Source organism: Onychostoma macrolepis, chromosome 17 (assembly GCF_012432095.1).
Source record: "Onychostoma macrolepis isolate SWU-2019 chromosome 17, ASM1243209v1, whole genome shotgun sequence".
Classification (NCBI taxonomy): domain Eukaryota; kingdom Metazoa; phylum Chordata; class Actinopteri; order Cypriniformes; family Cyprinidae; genus Onychostoma; species Onychostoma macrolepis.
Genome location: NC_081171.1, coordinates 8,513,385 through 8,531,812, shown reverse-complemented (window position 1 = coordinate 8,531,812; position 18,428 = coordinate 8,513,385). Strand labels below are relative to the sequence as shown.

General features: G+C 39.4%; 1 protein-coding gene across 6 annotated transcripts in view; it reads right to left on the bottom strand.

Moving 5' to 3' along the window:
- The window catches only part of efcab11 (EF-hand calcium binding domain 11), a 76,101-nt gene that overhangs the window by 13,704 nt on the left and 43,969 nt on the right, over positions 1-18,428 (bottom strand). For 2 of the 6 annotated variants that reach the window (XR_009266742.1, XM_058749579.1), the window contains one exon: positions 4,501-5,299. The exons of 3 other annotated variants lie outside the window; for them this stretch is intronic. Coding sequence is in view for 2 of the 3 variants with exons in the window: in XM_058749579.1 (XP_058605562.1) it covers positions 5,287-5,299 (13 nt within the window). In the remaining variant the exon portion in view is untranslated. Of the gene's footprint in view, positions 1-4,500; positions 5,300-16,160; positions 16,221-18,428 lie in introns of those variants that run through there. One more of the 6 variants, XM_058749578.1, reaches the window with a different exon arrangement.

Here is an 18,428-nt window from a genome sequence, read left to right as displayed (position 1 = left end):
ATCGTGACAGAATTAAATGACGATCCAGGATCATCAAGCTTTAGATGTGTTGATGGAAGCCATCCATTTCATCTATGTCTTGATTATCAATCTGAACCTGATCCAGATGTAGTCTTTTACAAAAACACAATTTTCACAGCTTTTTGTTCAAAATGGGAACTTCATGCTTTTTTCATGAATCTTAACCACATTCAAGTGTTGATATAAATGATTGCATGAAGCTAGAATAAACCAGGTTTTTTGTTTAAAAACAGAGGCTCTGCTCTTTATTTTGACATTGCATGTTCACATATTCATTCAACAAGATATTTTGGATGCCATTCAACTTTTGTGAAAATGATAAAAAAAAAAAAAAAGATCCTGTGTGTCAGCCCTGCCTTGTCTTGCCCTGCCTTGTCTACGACTTCGTTCACACTGCAGGTCTTAATGCTCAGATCAGATTTTTTTTGCGCTGTTCACATTGTCATTTAAATGCGACTGCCATCGGTCTCATGTGTGAACCGTATACGGCCCTGAAGTGACCCGCATGTGCAGAAGAAGACGTGACGTCAGACGCAGCGCACTGTGTTCGCGGAAATAAAAATCGATGCTGCTCGTGTTAGCATGTGTTTAGCAATTTTTAAGTTAATGTGCAATCGGAGCCTAAATAACGAAATGATAAGAAGAAGAATATTAAGAAGGAGAGCACGATTTCCTCCAGCGTAGAATTGTGACGTCTGTCGCATTTCAATGATGTAAAAATGGATGTTGCAAAACATCGGATATGTATCCAATGTAGGACCACATTAGTCTGTTAAGACTGTCATAAGAAAATCAGATATGGGTCACATTTGGGCCGCCACTGACTCCTTCCCAGGTCCCGTGAATCCTGTCCACAGTTTCGGCCAGGAGTGCCGTTCCCTGTTCCCGTGGATCCAGTTCCACAGTTTCGGACAGGAGTGCCGTTCCCAGGTCCCGTGGATCCAGTTCCCCAGTCATGGCCAGGAATGCCGTTCCCGTGGATCCAGTTCCCTAGTCACGGCCAGGAGTGCCGTTACTGATTCCTGAGGATCCAGTTCCCTAATTATGGCCAGGAGTGCCGTTCCCGTGGATCCAGTTCCCCAGTCACGGCCAGGAGTGCCGTTCCCAGCCCCTGACCTCTCTCAAGCCCGCCGGCCCCCGCTGTTGATGGTTAAGCGAGCCAGCTGCCTCTGTTATTTGTCAAGCCAGCTGGCCATGGACAAGCCGGCCGGCCACCACCGTTCATTGACCAGCCCCTGACAAGAGTCATTTTTAAAGTCGTGTTCCAGTGTCTAGCCCATGGAGGGCTACTGTTCCTGTGTTTAGCCCTGCAGGGCTCCTGATACCCCATTACAACCCCATGGAATTTTTTTTTGGGGGGGGGGCTGGGGTAGTAGAGTTTCGGCTGTAGTGGTTGGGCCGCGGGAGGAGGCCATGGCCACGAAGACCACCTGCCATGGCCTCCAAAGCTCCCAGCTCCGCCTTGGGCCGTTCTGTCTGTTCCGCTCTGGAGGTCCCTGTCCTGTCTTCCTGTCCATGTCTGTCCTGAGGGGCCTCCAGAGTGCCCACCCCCTCCCCGGTGGTACTGTTACGGCGTGGGTCGCGCCTTCTGGGAGAGGGGAGTTATGTCAGGCCTCTGTCATGTGTGTCATGTGTTCCCGCCTCTTGTGTCCTTATTTGGTCATGTTCCTGTCCTTGTTCTGTGTGATTATTAGTTTATTCAATTCAGGTGTGTAATTATCTATGATTATCCTGTGTATTTATAGTCCTGTCTGTTCAGTTAGTGTTTGTCTGGTCTACTCGTTACTCCCCGGTGTTCCTGTGTGTCAGCCCTGCCTTGTCTTGCCCTGCCTTGTCTACATTAAAGACTATTATTTTGAAGTTACTCCTCGTCTCCATGTTCCTTCCTGCTGTGCGCACCGTGACACAGTGAAAATTGTCATTTACTCACGTCGTGTCCAAGCCCTGTATGATTTTCTTTCTTCTGCACAACAGAAGATATTCTGAGAAATGTATCAGTGTTTTTGTCCAAAACTGTCTGGCAACACTCTTCAAAATACCTACTATGTTCCACAAAAAAAAAAAAAAAAAATCAGGTTTGGAACAGATTTTGGAATGACAGAATTTACATTTTTGTCTGAACTAGGTTAGTGCCAATAGACGATTGTATCGACGATAGTCAGAGATATCGCCTGTGGATGATGCCTTTGACGATAGCAAGACTATTATTATTATCAGGTTAGTAATACTATCTAATTAATATTAGGGCTTATTTGTTGCATTATATTTCTTCCGCATTTTTACAGTGTTGCGCATTATTATAACCAATCACACGATTATGCTGAGTTTATGAATGCAATGGCCAATCAGAGGCGTTCAGATGAGCCATCGCTGGAACAGCGGAGTTCCGTTGTTCAGCGCATGCTGACTGAATTCTGACTGGTGAGTTCTCTCATCATAAACAACAAAGTGCAGATGTATGTGTGAAGTAAGTATAAGAGATTTATTTATCATACAGTGTAGATTCACCGATTATAATGGGAGTGTTTTTAAAGTGCATAACCTCGCGCTAGTGATGATGTTCTTTGGTAAAGTAATGTTCTTAGCTTGTTTTCTGTAGCTGCTTTTTGAATAACTGAGGAAATGTAAGCATTATAATTAGTAACTTACGATGTTTCTATTAATTTGTTATCATGTTAAATACAAATTCAGTCATATTAGAAACATTAGGCTGCTTTTAGCCTTACGCTGGAGTTGATTCACTTTCTGGCAATGAAACTACCCAGGTGAAAAACAAGTACACTTCCATAATGTACTAAAAGTGCTCTATTTTCGCACACTAATTTTGTACTTAATATACTAAAAATGATCCTTTAGTACTTCTTAAGGTCATCTAGGTGTACTCAACTGTGCTATTTTGAGACACCATGAATATGAACTAAAATGCACTTTTAACATACTATCTTTGTATTTAAAAAATGTATTTAGCTACCACTTGTAGTACACTTGAGTGTACTAGTGTATGAAAGATGGGTTCAAGTGTACTATAAGTGGTAACTAAATACATTTTTTAAATACAAAGATAGTATGTTAAAAGTGCATTTTAGTTCATATTCATGGTGTCTCAAAATAGCACAGTTGAGTACACTTAGATGATCTTAAATTGACCTGATAATTTTTAGTATATTAAGTACAAAATTAGTGCGTGAAAATAGAGCACTTTAAGTACATTATGGAAGTGTACTTGTTTTTCATCTGGGTAAGTAAATAATTAAATAAATTTGCACGATAATATCATGTATCGGCGATCTCACAGGCTGACGATAGGACGATATGAAAATTGAGCATATCGCCCAACACTAGTCTGGACTTATTACTTAAAGCTTCCAATGCTGGTCGTTTCAGTAGGGTTTTCTGTCAGAAGATAGCCAGCTACTCTAAAGAAGGGCTGAGTTGTTGGCCCCTAAATGGGCCTGCCGTTCCATGTGCACAGGTGTCTTCCTCCTCGGGCTCTTAACTGCTTGGGTGCTCATTAGCCTTCAGCCAGAGATGAGGAATATCTTGGGGGCTGAGCGGCGATGAAGACTCATCGAAGCATGCAGATCCTCTAATTACCACATTGTCATAGCTAGAATACCGTCGTAATCAGAATAATGGCGCATGGCTCGGGGATGTTGTTCTTATTACCACGCAGTGTGGCAGCTGTATCTGTGAACGCTCAGCTAATCAACTCAGCTGAGAATCTGCCAAGTCATCCGCCCAGGCCACGACTCCTACGAAACACTCGTTGTGTGTGATCTGTGCCGCTTCTGATAACGTACCACAGAGGGGTGAGATGGAACCTGAGCGTAGCGAGCACGAAGAGCCAGTCTTCTTAGTCACACAGGATTTGTGTTGGGACAGAAATCAGCATGGAATTGTGAGAGAGTGGGCAAGATTTGCTCGGCAGCAATGTGTTGGACGGGCATAAGTGAGATAAATATTGCCTAGACGATTCGTTTGTCTCACACCTCTGTGCCAGGATTCCCTGTGGAGGACACTGCAGCCTTCCCGGGAGATGGAAAGAGGCGGGCGATGACATCATCAGCATGGCCCACAGGAACAGGTGTATTCTTCTGATTGGTGTTCAGATGTTCTTTTTTTCCTCTCTCTTTATTTATTTCATTTTGGAACAAGGGGAGATGGGGAGGAGAAGCATGGCAGACCGCAAGCACTACTCTGTCACTGTCAAGAAAACGCACGCTTCGCTCCTGTACTGACGCTGCATAAACCTGAAGGAAAAAGATGCTCTATTGGCCTAACATTTCTCTACACCAGCACAGTTTTTATTCTAAGACACAGAACAATATGAAAAGTGCTACGACAGGGGTTTTCAAACTTTTAAGTCAACGACCCCTCCTGTATAGGCATGAGAAGATTCCGAAATTATCAGTTTAATTCAAATGAATTTGTATACTGCTTTTCACAATAAATATCACTCCATAGCTTTTAGCATAGATTTGGCTTTTAATTCTTATGGTTAAACACAACAGAATACAATAATCATGATTAATCAACCTGTTAATTAAACTAATAAAAATTACATTAACATCAAATTTGACAGCCATAATAATATATATTTTGTACAATATCGTTCCAGTCAAATGCCCTTGCAGCCCTCTGGACCCTCAGTTTGAAACCCCCTGTACTACAATATCTGTAGAGGTATCTGTAGATAACTGTCATCTTCTCTAACACACTGTTTCAACATCCAAAAAGGAGAAAACTTAGACATAATCAGGTTCTACTTCAAATAAAGAAAGCGACAGATATGCATATGGCACAGGAGCTCAACAAGCAATCAAAGATGCATGCCATTGTAGAAAAGAAAACCTTCTGCTCTTTCATGCCAGTGGGTAGGGAAAGAGCCACTGCACTGCTGAGATGTGCTCTGATTGTGTCTTAATTGGGACACATCATGGATCCTCTGACTGTTTCATTTCATTTGCTCTTCTTTTGTCCTAATAAGAGAACACAAAGAGGGGTGGAGCTGGAATCCTGAAGTGCTGCATTTTCACCTGTGATAAATGGAGACCTGCTGCACCGTGGGAGAGATGTTACGGCCACGGCTCAATTTTATATTAACAAAATCACTTCCATTAAAACCACTGCACATTGCTGTCATGGCAACTGCTGAAAGTATCAATGGGAGTTGTGAAATGTGCTGCAGAAATTTCTTCCCCGCCTGTGGCCCCCAGACGTGATATTGATGCCGCTGTCAGGGGCGGCTGGCTTCCAGCTCCACAGCTACCTGTCGAGCCTACAAACAAGATGCGGGTTAATTCTGCCAGCAAGAATCTACACATCTCGTCCCCATGCATACACACATAATCCCTCAAGCTGCTTAAGCATGAGGAAAGCTCATATGTGTGCCTAAGCAATGTGTTTTTAGACAATACATACGATTAGCAAAGCTGCAATGTTTGAGTTATTGAGTGTGTAATATTACAAGCTTAAAAAAAAAACTATTTTATCTGTATATACAAACCAGGGCTCAAAAATAGGGATGGTCTGTTGACCCAGGCCAGAATGAATAGGCCAGACTTACTTTTTATTAAGTACATGCATTTTAATGCCTTTACATACATTAAATGCATTTTTTTTTTTTAATAAAATGTAAATTCTTGTCCCAGTCACATTTTCTTGGAATAACTTTCACTATCAGAGAAAAAAATAAAAATCTTTTTATATTTTTACATTAACAATGTAATCAATATTCTATTTATTAAACCCAGGTATGAATATCATCAAGTTAAGTATTTTACATTTATTACAAAATAATAACTCAAGGCAGCAACGATTTAAACAATATATTTTATTTGTGAACTTATGTTCAGCTTTTTTTTTATAGTTAACTTTTAACTATTTTTGAATTTTTCAGATCAGTTATCAAAGCTTGGTAAATATTGGTCACGGACACAGAGATTTACCTTAAATTTAACCAAGCTGATTACTCACTAAAAACTCCCACAGATCATGTTTTCAGGCCATTTCAAGTCTTATTTTGATATAACAAAGTGGTTATATCTGAGTTGTTTACTTAATTTTTTTAAATCAGTCTTCCCACTGATGCCATTATATAGTTCATTCAGACTGATTCATGAAAGAGGAACATGTACAAGCACAAGAGTTGGGATTTATTGCATGAACCAATCACAGACGACCATAACAAGTCATTTCCAATCACACTGCGATGAAGGCATTGCCTCCTCTCACGTGACTTTTCCACATTCATTCTCAATTACCCCCCAATCCAACTCACTGCACTCTTTATGGGGTCTGTTAAAACCCAATGGGCTCAGGGGAGGAAAGAGAGACATGGCCTCCCACTGTAACTTTACCTGCTGGTGTCACAGTGTTTCTTTAGTGATAAATTTGGTGATATTTGTGTTGTTTTATTTTTGTACTATGAATTTTTTTCTCATCCAATTTTATATACATATGTATGTGTGTATATATATATATGGCCAATCAGAACATGGTACTGTAACAAGCTGTGCACAAGCAGAAGCAATTTCGTAATTTTTCGCGCAAAATGGTTAAAGCGCAACATTTGAAGTTCTTTAAAAAGAAGACAACAGAAGGTATGATATTTCCTTGATTAGAATTTAAAGACATTCTCCTGACATGATGCATGTGTGACTGTGACGGACTGAGAGATGATAGGAGAGCTGACATTATCCAACTTTGAAAAAAGAAAAAAAAAAAACACATCTCGAGTCCAAAAGCATTCACTGCACGATGAAGCTCATCAGAATACAGTTAGAATGCCCTTATAATTCCAGCAATGAAACAAAAAATACCCATGTATGAGTTTTTACGTTTTTTATTCATTGTACAAGCAATGTACTTTTCTGTATATCAGCACATGTGCGGGAGGCCGCAAGCACAAATGTGCTATTAGTTTTATACAGCAGTGCATAGCAACACGGTGTTTCATTCCGTGAATGAATCAGTTTTTGAACGAATCGAGTGAGCCAGTGATTAAACATTCAGATGGTCTCACTTGTTTAGTTTATATTGAAATAGCCATTTTGAACGAATCGTTTGATATGAATGATTCAGCGAGTCATTTATTAAAACAGGGACTTGCTTCCACCTATTGGCGGTTTTATTGTCATATTTATTTATCCATGACACACCTTGCCAGCACAAAAACACATTCAGCGACCTTTTGAGACCAATTTTGTAATCATTTGTAAAATTGAAAAGATATAATAAAATATTTACAAAAATGTGAGGGGTGTACTCACTTCTGTGAGATACTGTATATACACACATATATATATATATATATATATATATATATATATACACAATAAATCTACTATGCTCAGTTTCTTTTCATTTATTTTGAACAGACAGTAGTGCAAATTACAATTTTTTTACATGTTATATAAAATCTGTTTTGTTTTGTTTTCATTGTGAATGTACACAAATAAAAACAGACCTTACAGTGATTATTAATAAGACCATAAGTGTTTAAAGTTGATTCTGCTGGTATAAGGAAACAGTTGAAGTGATGGTGCCGGAGCACGCACACACACACACACACACACACACACACACAAAACACCATCAGTTCCAGCATTGCTAAATTGACAGCACAGTTGGTACTTTTATCAAAATAAAATACAGTGAGCCAAACATCAGCGTGCATGCCTCTGTGTCACCGTTGGAACGCGACTGAAGTACAAAGCCTATCATTTACATAATAAATAATAGTTTCACATTCAGATACGTTACATCGCAAATATGGAAATATTATGGAATATTTGGAATTGTGCGGAATGAGAGAGGTAGGATACACGAGCACAAAGCTCCTTTTCGCAAACAGTTGAGTGCGCAAGCCTTTAAAGTATACTCATACAGTATCTCACAGAAGTGAGTACACCCCTCACATTTTTGTAAATATTTTATTATATCTTTTCATGTGACAACACTGAAGAAATGACACTTTGCTACAATGTAAAGTAGTGAGTGTACAGCTTGTGTACAGCCATTAATGTCTAAACCGCTAGCCACAAAAGTGAGTACACCCCTAAGTGGAAATGTCCAAATTGGGCCCAATTTATATATATTAGTGCTGTCAATCGATTAAAGAATTTTATCGCGTTAATCACAGTCATGGACTGTGATTAATCATGATTAATCACAAATTTAAAATACTAGGATTTACCTGTAAATGTGTTGAAATACAGAAATGCATGACAAACTAGTTTAAGGAAACAGAACCTTTCACACTTCCGCCAGGAATGAGACATAATCCTTATTATTCTTTTATCATTATTCTTTTGTTTTTATTCAGCCATTATCAGCCTTTATACTGGCAATAAAACTTTACCAAGCCACATCGCTTCAATCCCAGTATACATTTACCCAACTATTATCAAAAGTATTTCTAAATAAATACAACAAAACATTTTCTTGCGACCTTACGTGAAGTATTATGACAAAATGCATTATGAAGAAGAATTGGACCTGTTCTGCAGGTGCATTATGGCTAATATTAGCATCATGCTACATAAGACAATTTATGAGATTAATAGTACACTTTTACTCAGAACTCACTTCAAACCACCATCGAGTGTTTGTAATAACTTCCTTTTGCGATCACATGTGGAATTTGGTCGTTTACTGTTGTTAAAATATGCTATTTATAGCCTTTTATATCGCTGCACAAATGAGCATTTCAGATGTACACATTCAACTCGAGAAAATCACATACAAACCATATCCTATCGTAATCATTATTTTATAATCTATAGTGGCTGTTGTCATGTTTATTTCTGCTGTGTAAAAGCCTTAACGTATGCTCTGGCTGAAACTCACGTTGTTTGTGATTTTACAACCGCCTCTCCGTTCTTAAGTTGCCAGGTATACATTCCAAGTATAATACACATTATTAAAAAGATCGATTTAAATTTTTATTTGTCTATATACACTTTGGGCGGCCGTGGTACATTATAAAAGTAGCCCAAAAAACTGCAACCTGTAATTTATCCCGCGACTGTATTTTCAAAATAGCCCAATTGTACCACGACCCTGGCAACACTGGCTGTACCCTTATCACACAATGATAGATAACCTTCCACGCTGTAATGACGGCAAGAAGTCAAACTTTATCAAACGATTAATTTGCGTAAAAAAAATATTAACGCGTTAAAATTTTTTGATTAATCGCATGCGTTAACGCGTTAACGTTGACAGCCCTAATATATATATACACAAACACACACACACACATACACAAGTAGGCATGTTGTACAACTAGAAATCTAAACAACTGGCCTGACCAGGCCTAATCTTTTCTGTTGAGAGTGGTTGCACAGGATACACTCAAAACACAGCATGCAACAGCTATGTTTCCATCTGAATTTCTCTATTTGTCCCTCTTCTCTACAGCACAGGTGGTCTGCAAACACCAGTCACCAGGGAAGAAAGAGAGCAGTGCTAGCATGGACAGTCTATTCTTAACAATCCGACAGGAGTGCACTGAAAACTAAGCTGTTGTTCCAGTAGTCCCACACACAAAGAGAGAGCGCATGCCAAACAACACTCACGGCCTGTCAGATGAGCAGTCTCTTCTTTCTCTTTCACTCACACACACAAAATCGTGCACGCAAACACACACACACACACCCAAAACCAATCACCTTTCTGTGCACCCGACATTAGGATATAAAACACTAAAATATCTAAAGGAGAATGCCACAATTTGATTCATGCCATGCTTAAAATCCTGACACGTTTTCAGCACAAAGCCATGAAGGCGAAACTAGGCTGTAAAGCCACAGCTTGCAGCTGTAAATTAGAATGTGCTTACCGGGAGGAGAGATTGATGACTACGTAGTGTGCATCTTGTGACTCGCTCACTTAGTTAATAGGTCATCGCTGTGACTTTACACATCTGCACTCATCCCGGGCGCAGCGGCTTCTTAAACAGAATTAAAAGAGATGTCCGTGTGACATCCTTAAAAAGCTTGTTGACCAATTGGTTGAGGAGGCAATTTCCTCAGCGAGCTTTACAGGTGGTAAATGGATTACGTAACTGGGATTGAAAGTTACGACGATAGGGCTTTGTGGAGCATGCAGAGGAAAATGAGAGGAGCTATGTTGTTTGTTCCAAGGCTATGGATTTCTAATAAATGTTTACCGCTTGCTTTGGCCCCAAAACTCTCAACAACAATCCGTTTTAGTCACGGGAAGGGAAAGTCAATTTATTTAAATCCAGCTCTTATCCTGAAAACTCATCCTGGCTCCAAACCCGTCCCAAGCCACTGGCTCCATTTGGCATCGCTGTCATTTCCAGCCGTCTTCTTAATAACTCCTTGACTTAACCCACTTCCCGACGCAGGGGCCCTCGTATTCAATCATCGTCTGCTCCAGGAGAGACCAATCCTCTGTTTATATTACTCCACAATTTATCCCACTTTAAAAGACTGCTCGGAGAGTGAGAAAGGAAGAGAGAGAAGACACTGGAGGCTCTTTACAATAAGCCTGATTCATCGTGAAAATTTCCTCGTTGTTTAATCAGCCAGTGTAATGAGAGTCTATTCAGACGTCTATTGACTCTTCTGCTCTATTCAAACACTTTTGCTGCTTTAGTTCTCTCTGCACTTCATAAGCTTTTCCAGAAAAGCCTCTTAATGGAATGTGAGTCAGAGAGACCGGCGTTTTCTGACAAGTGAAGACACATTCGGGAAAACAAAACGAACAAGGCTGCCGAACGTGGAACCTGCTCTGGTACAAATAAATCCATTGAATCGCTGCCAGTATTGTTCGTATTGTCGAGCTTGGAACACAAACCACGTAGGACAGAAAGCAGGCAAAACGCAGACTCATTGGGTAATCAATCCATTTCTGTGTCCCTGCAGAGACTTTAACAGACATCTCCTGCACCTACTCCCGTTTAGGCCAACAACCAGGGTATCAGGCAGGCACAGACAAGGTCCTGTTTCTCGTGCTGGAGCTGATCTCTTTTAGAACTGGCCTAAGTTTCCACTGCCTTGAAAGTTATGCCATAACTATGTTACTTCACAACGTGCACACAAATGTGCTTGAAAGCATATTTTGACAAGTAATTTAATGCCTTTATGTTGGGGAAGGGAAAAACATAGTGGATGGAGACACTGTGCAACACTATAATCTGTACATTAAAGGTACACCATATGCCTCAGGACCTTTGGGTTTCATTGGATTTAGTTTGTATGCCATTGAATTCTAAATTGCACTCAAGTTCCTGATTTTTAATTGGGGTAGCAAAATGGATGCAGAACTGCCATTTGAATTTGCATGTAAGAAAGTGGATATAAAAACTAAAAACTATTACTGAATTTTAGTAACTTAATCTAAATACTTTGGAATACTTAAGGTAAATGGCATATTAACTTTGATGTCTTGTTTTTATGTTAGCCACCTCTAAATAAAAATGAGTGGCATGAATACATTTAAAACAATTATAAATGCATAAATAATGCTATGAGATTAATATTTTCAATACAACATTTTGAACATAGAAATAAAAAATTATGGGAGGAAAATATGTTTTTAAATATGAAACTAAAACCGCCAGTAAGTGGTGGCAAATCACTGCCTTAATGAAAGAGTCATGGAATCATTTGATTCGTCCGATTCATTCAGGAATCAAGCAAGTGATTTTATGAATGTAATTTAATCATTCTCAACCGATTCTTTCAAAACACGGCTTCATTCAGGAATCAAATGTTGCTCGCAACTATTCTGATGTGGATTTATTTTGAAGGCAGTGGTTATTTGCATTAAGTGCAAATAGCCATAAATTCTATTTACACCATGTAGGAAAAAAGTTGCATTTTCTTTGCAACAAGTGATAGTAATTAGATGCAATTAATACTTATTGCAAACAGTGGCAGATATGTGATGGGAAAAGGGAGAAGAACGGGAGTTGAATGAGTTCAAACGGATTCAAACTCAAATCTTATCAGCACGTGTCTCAAATAGGTGCCTTTTCTAATGATGTCAATCCCAACCAGATTTGCGTTTAGTATAAATAGACCAGCGGTTGTATGGAACCATTTTTGTTTGCGCTATAGAGCAAATCAGACAACCCTGTTCTTTTTATAAGTCACTAAATATTAACTTTTTGTTATGAATTGCATAAAATCAGCATCACATTTGCAATTGCGCTAATATTCGGCTAAACAGCACTCTTCTTCCTCAATTGATATTGCTTAACTATACATAAATATAGAAAAACAAGAACTCGTACAACCTGAGACTGTGAGAACAACTTACTTTAAGATGCTTTTTCAAGGTTAGATGTTCCTTTGAAGCCGAGAGACGTTTTGTTGCAGGTAAACAAAAATTACATAGCCTACTGTGATGTTCTGTCCTTTTTCACATTTATAAGTAAAATCGTCTTTTTATTTCCATGACAATTACGCGCTAGGCTTTTTGATTTTCTCTTGCATTTTAGTGAGTCATGTCATCACTATAGTCTGCACTAGAGCTGCACGATTAATCGTTAAAACATCGCGATCTCGATTCAAACACCCACGCGATCTCATTTCTAAATGACAGCGATTCACCCGTGTTTATTATACCTTTGAAAAAATCATACTGGAACATTTAAAATCTGTTTTGCCGCTGACACAGAGAGAGCAGTTATCATGTTTAGGTAAGAAACAGCTTCACAAACAGTCTTTTCAACCACAAAGTATTATTTCTGTCCTACAATCATTCATATTATCACAGAAATACAGTGATAAATGTTTATAGTTTGGATATAAACACTGATGTCTATGGTAGCGATCAAAATATAGCAAATCACCTTGTGAAAGTAACTGCCGCTTCAAATAACGTTTGTCTTGATTACAGTGTTTCTCCACTAGATGGCGACAAGTGACTGTTATAAAATGTATTTGTCATTGAATCATTCATTCAAAAATGAATGAGTCATATAATGAGTATATCAAGTATTCATGAGTCATTGAATCCTTCATTCAAACCACTTTTTCACAATTTTAATAGTAAAATCGGTTTATAATTTTTTTTTAATAAAGGGAGAACAAGAGTGTGCAGATCTTTTTTTCTATTATTTGATGTAGCCTACCTTTTGATCTTGCACCTGGCCAAGACATTTTTGGATATGCGTGCTCTGACCCTTCTTTTTACGTGCAATTAATATTTTGTCACAAATTATTTTGTTTTGTTCAGAATCGTGGGAGAATCGTGATCACTATTTGAGACAAAAAAAATTGTGATTCTCAATTTATCCAGAATCGTGCAGCTCTAGTCTGCACTCTGCAGGCAGGCTGCTGTATGGACAGGCTGCACGCGAGTCTGAGTATCACCAGTTGCCTCATGGTTAAAATCATTTTACATTAATATTAATATAAATAAATGACGTTAAAAATCTAAGTAATCACTTTGGTAATATAAAATACTTTTTGGATGTAACTGTAATCTGATTACCACCCATTTAAAATGTAACTATAACGAAATACAGTTGCTCATATTTTGTATTTTAAATACGTAACGACGTTAAATGTATTTCGTTACTCCCCAGCCCTGTAGATAGATAGATTGATAGATAGATAGATATTCTGAATTTTGCCCAATCCTGTTGATTGTTGCGAGCGATCTTGTTTTGTAGCCATTTTACCACATTGCATACATATAGAAGGTTCCAGATCAGGGCACTGGCTCTGCACCAATATCGGCACCCTGACGGTGGAAAAGCGACGAGAAAGCACTCTTCAAGACAAAAAGCAGAACTCCTGCTACCGAATTACCATAATATCAAAAGTCGATTTTTGCTCATGTCTACAGAAGGAGCCACGGTTACAAATCAAGTGTAAAATTTTTGGGTTATACAGCAGGACTTTAAAGCTCAGCAGAGAGTGGGCGTGGAGTATCTGGGCCCAGTCAGGTACAGATGAGAAATCCAGAGGAGAAATGAGGTTCCATATGAGGAAGCCCTGCTGGGGATGAAATGACCCTAGTATTGAGGAGGTAAGGATGGCAGCTTTCCATGTGCGTGGCTCTCGCTGCTGATTAGTAGGACTGATGCTCTCCTGCGTGAGCCGGGCCTGTAGACTGATGGGACATCACCAGGGTTCCACATCGTCTCCATTAACACTTCATCTCGCTCACCTGAGGGGAGCCGAAATATGAAATCAAAATATAAAGAGCAGAGACGAGAGAGAATCTCTGAGCAGACAAAACATGCACAGTCAAACTTCTCCACTTGCCCATGTACAGTTTATCCCCCACATACACGTTCTGTGGTTGGAACTCCAGATACACACTCTCCAACAGTGCTCCGGTTACATATTCAGATCAAACGCTTCACAGTACTCTCCAGCTGAAGCAAGCGCACTGATCCTCCAAGCTTCTAGTGCTCTTGTGTTCTTGTTGGATGTTCCTCTGTGCTTTGTGACTGAAAAAGAGAGCGCTTTCTTTGTGTCTTAAAATATGCCTCTGCTGCTTCTGTAGCAAGTCGCGATTTCTTTTGTCAGACGCAACTGAATGAAAGACCTTCATCTTTCTGGGAGGGGTGGAGGGGCCCACCGAGACGCGTCACACGCAAAATTGTCAAAATCAGTGGAAATGCGGCGCGCTGTTGGGAATTTGTGTTTTTAATTCGATTTCTCTTTGCTGTCTAGACTCTGCTGCAAAGACGGTACAGTCGTCGCATTTCCTGACTCTCTATGGAGACATATGCCACTTTTTATCGTGCCAGGGTTGACATATAGATGCACGCCACAGAAATTAATTTCAGGGTCACAGTAAGGAGTTTTTGTATAATCAAACTGATTAAAAAATGAAAAACATTAAAACTACACGCCTTAGATAAACACGGCCTGAACAACAAAATCAAAGCTCTAGGAAAGTTGCAGGAGGTCCTCTGCAATTCTTGTTATGGACAACCCACAGAGGCCACAGAAAGTGCCGTCGTAACCACAAGAACCCCCCTGTGGGATGCGCACAATGGCAAATCATGCTAAACATAATTTGTGGGATGTTTTGCCCCTCAGGATGACTGCACTCATAATTCATGCTATTGTCCGTACAGACGCATTCGTTTGATGTTTCTCCGATATCTCTTACTCACCCCCTCTCGAAAAGTCAACACATGCTTGGGAGGAAATTCAAATGTGGAGCACTGCAGCAAATGTCAGGAACAATGTAAGCCTTTGAGATCAGCAATGTGAGTGGGGGTTTGTCAGGGAGGAAAGCCAGTGATGGTCTCAGATATAGATGCTGATAGACCCTAGGGCTTCTCAACATGGACATGAGGGGTGTACAGTAAAGCACAGACAGCTATAAGAGGATACAAAGAATTAGATCGAAATCCAAGCAATAATATCAATGCAATAATGACTTAACTTCATGAAGAATACATCTTGTTTAATCAAACAAGAGCAGTCTGTATGTATTTTAAATGAGGTCACAGACATAAAAAGATGTTTTTGACAGCCAAGAGTGAAGTAAAAACAAGACATATCAGAGATATGAAAAAACACTTGCTGCTTTAAAATGAAAAACTGAAGGAAACAGTGTATTTTTTTGCAAATCCTCTGTTTTGAGAACTCATTGTGCCGGGTGACTGATGGTAATTAGTTGAAATTAGGTTGCAAGCTGGGCCACAGTATATCAGAGCAATGCTGTTCTTTTTTCCCTTCCTCTAATTTGTTTACAGTCTTTAAGCCTCTTGAGTGAGCTCTGGAGTTTTTTTTATTTTTATATAAAAAACTGGAATTAAAAAAATAAACAATAAAAAATGCAATTCAGGGCTGCAACAAACAATTATTTTGACAATTGATTACTCTGCAGATTATCTCCTGGATTATTCAGACCTTGTTCAAATGGTTCTTCAAACATTCTGCAAAGCAAAGACTATATAATATATAAAACACATTATATGCAAGTACGGCTGAAATATAAAAATCAGCCAAAAAAAAAAAAAAAAACCTCTTTGGCTTATGTATAAATAACACTACAGTAAACTAGTAACACACTGATTCAGAATATTATTTCATATAAAATACCAATATTTACATTACATATAAAATCACATAAAAGATTAATTCTGGTTTATTTAAAAAAAAGAAAAAAAAATGACATTCAATCATTCTGTCCTGGTCAAACTGATTGTACATGACTTGTTGCGGTCCTATTAAGTTGTTGCACTGGATCTGGAAAGAATATACAAAATAGACAAAAGACTATTAAGCATAGTTTCCATAACACTCCAAAAAGTGCGGGATTTTACAAATCAGATTTATTGGCAAGAGGATATATTACAACACATTCAAATGACTCTCCAGAAGGAAAAAACACTGCTGAGCTGGGCGAAGCTCCAGAGAAATTAAAAGTCTAGGGCAACGCAATTTTTAAACGGAGGTCAAAACAGAGAATCTATATCTATGAAATGAGCATTTTTCCAAAATCAAAGCAGATAGGACAGTCCACGTCATAACAGTAAGGTGGATGAGATTAACATTGAGAGAAAGTTTCACCAGATTAACTGAGTAAGGAAAGGAAAGGATGTGCGGCCAAGTATGGTGACCCATACTCGGAATTTGTGCTCTGCATTTAACCCATCCAAGTGCACACACACCTGGAGCAGTGGGCAGCCTGTGCTGCGGCGCTTGGGGAGCAGTTGGGGGTTTGGTGCCTTGCTCAAGGGTCTCACCTCAGTCATGGTATTGAGGGTGGAGAAAGTGCTGGACATTCACTCCACCAACCTACAATCCATGAGACTCGAACCTGCGACCTTCGGGTTACAAGTCCGACTCTCTATCCATTAGGCCACGACTGCCCCCCTTCTGAGTAAGAAGGTCATGGAATACATGGATGAAGAGAAAAAGTGACCAAGGAAAAAAATTTGTATGTGTCAATGCATTATGCCTCAGAGGTTAAGACTTCAATCAGTCACATTATCTCTACCTGAATGTTACCTGTTCACAGCTGGCCTGTTGCATCCCGATAGATTGAATTTTTCAGAGGGACAATGTAATCACTTCTACCTGAGGTTGCCTTATCATACATCAAGCACAGATAAGAGCAATGACAAGCATTTCTAATGAATGAGCTCTCAAAAAAGCTATGACTGGGGGGAACTGACTGACTATGATGGACGACTAGAGTGAGAGGCTTTTAGAGGTTTCTACCATTTTATGCTGGCTTCCCAGCAGCCAGCTTTACTGTGAGACTTACAGGATATAAAATCAACTGCCTACTTGGGGGGAAAAAAGTATAGAAAGAGGTGTTGTGCTTGTCTGCAAAGAGGAACCTTCAGTTGGTCCTGACAGTGAAGGCACAGTAGAGATAGAAGACTGGGAGCTTGTGCATATGGCATTGAATGATGGGATAGATTCCACATTCCGTCTGATTGCACGAACATTGAGATGCAGTGCAAAGATAGCTACGCTACGGCTGTGACAAACAGATGTCAGAATGTGAGTCATCACTTCATCAAATGAAGTCCACAAAATGCATCTGCGAATCATTCAGGAATGTGCAAAACTACACATTTTCAGTGAGTTGTCTGAATTGCTAGTCAACTAATTGGTCTTCAGAAGCACAGAACGTCAATTAAAAACTACTACTAAAAATATAAAAGCATAAATAAATTAAATGCATTATTTTATAGAGAAAGCATAATAAAACATCTTGTTCTAGCTGTGATAGTAGAAGTTTTACCATAAACAGACATCACATCAAACCTCATTTCAAAACCAGCAAATGTTAATTGATAGACACAATAAACTGATAACACGTTGTTTCACAGATAGGAATTAGACCAACAGACGCTCGGGCTGATCAGAGATCTGCTGAACATGCCAAGTGAGCCGCTCACCCCACGTTTACTTAACCACAGCCTTCTTCTCAGAAGTATTTACATTTTCTGCACAAATGGAAATCCAGATATTGCGCTGAAGGGTAAACAGCCCCTGCTAGAGAAAAACATGGGTGATTGAGCCCTTGTCTGATTTGATTACAGGTTTTATACATCAACTACAACGGGGATACCAGTCAGTACAGAGTGCTCACAAGTCTGCCGCTTGACAGAGCAAAAGCTGAGGGATCCTGTGCTGCAATTCATTCATTAGCATGCTAATTACATCCATTCACAAATGAAAATACCCACAAATGCCCACTGCCTTGTCAGAGACAGAACGCACAAATCCATTAACTGCAGCGTTCGGTGGCGTGCCGCCTCCTACATATCTCTTACGTGATCTGCTATACTACCACTCCCATCCACACTGATCTGAGTTTACTGCTGTATGGTGTGGTAATATTTGCTAACAAACTGGCTTTGCAAACTTGACAGAATATGATTAGCACTCAGTGTGAGTGGGGCTGGTGCTTCGCTGAACACCATCAAATTTCTGCTG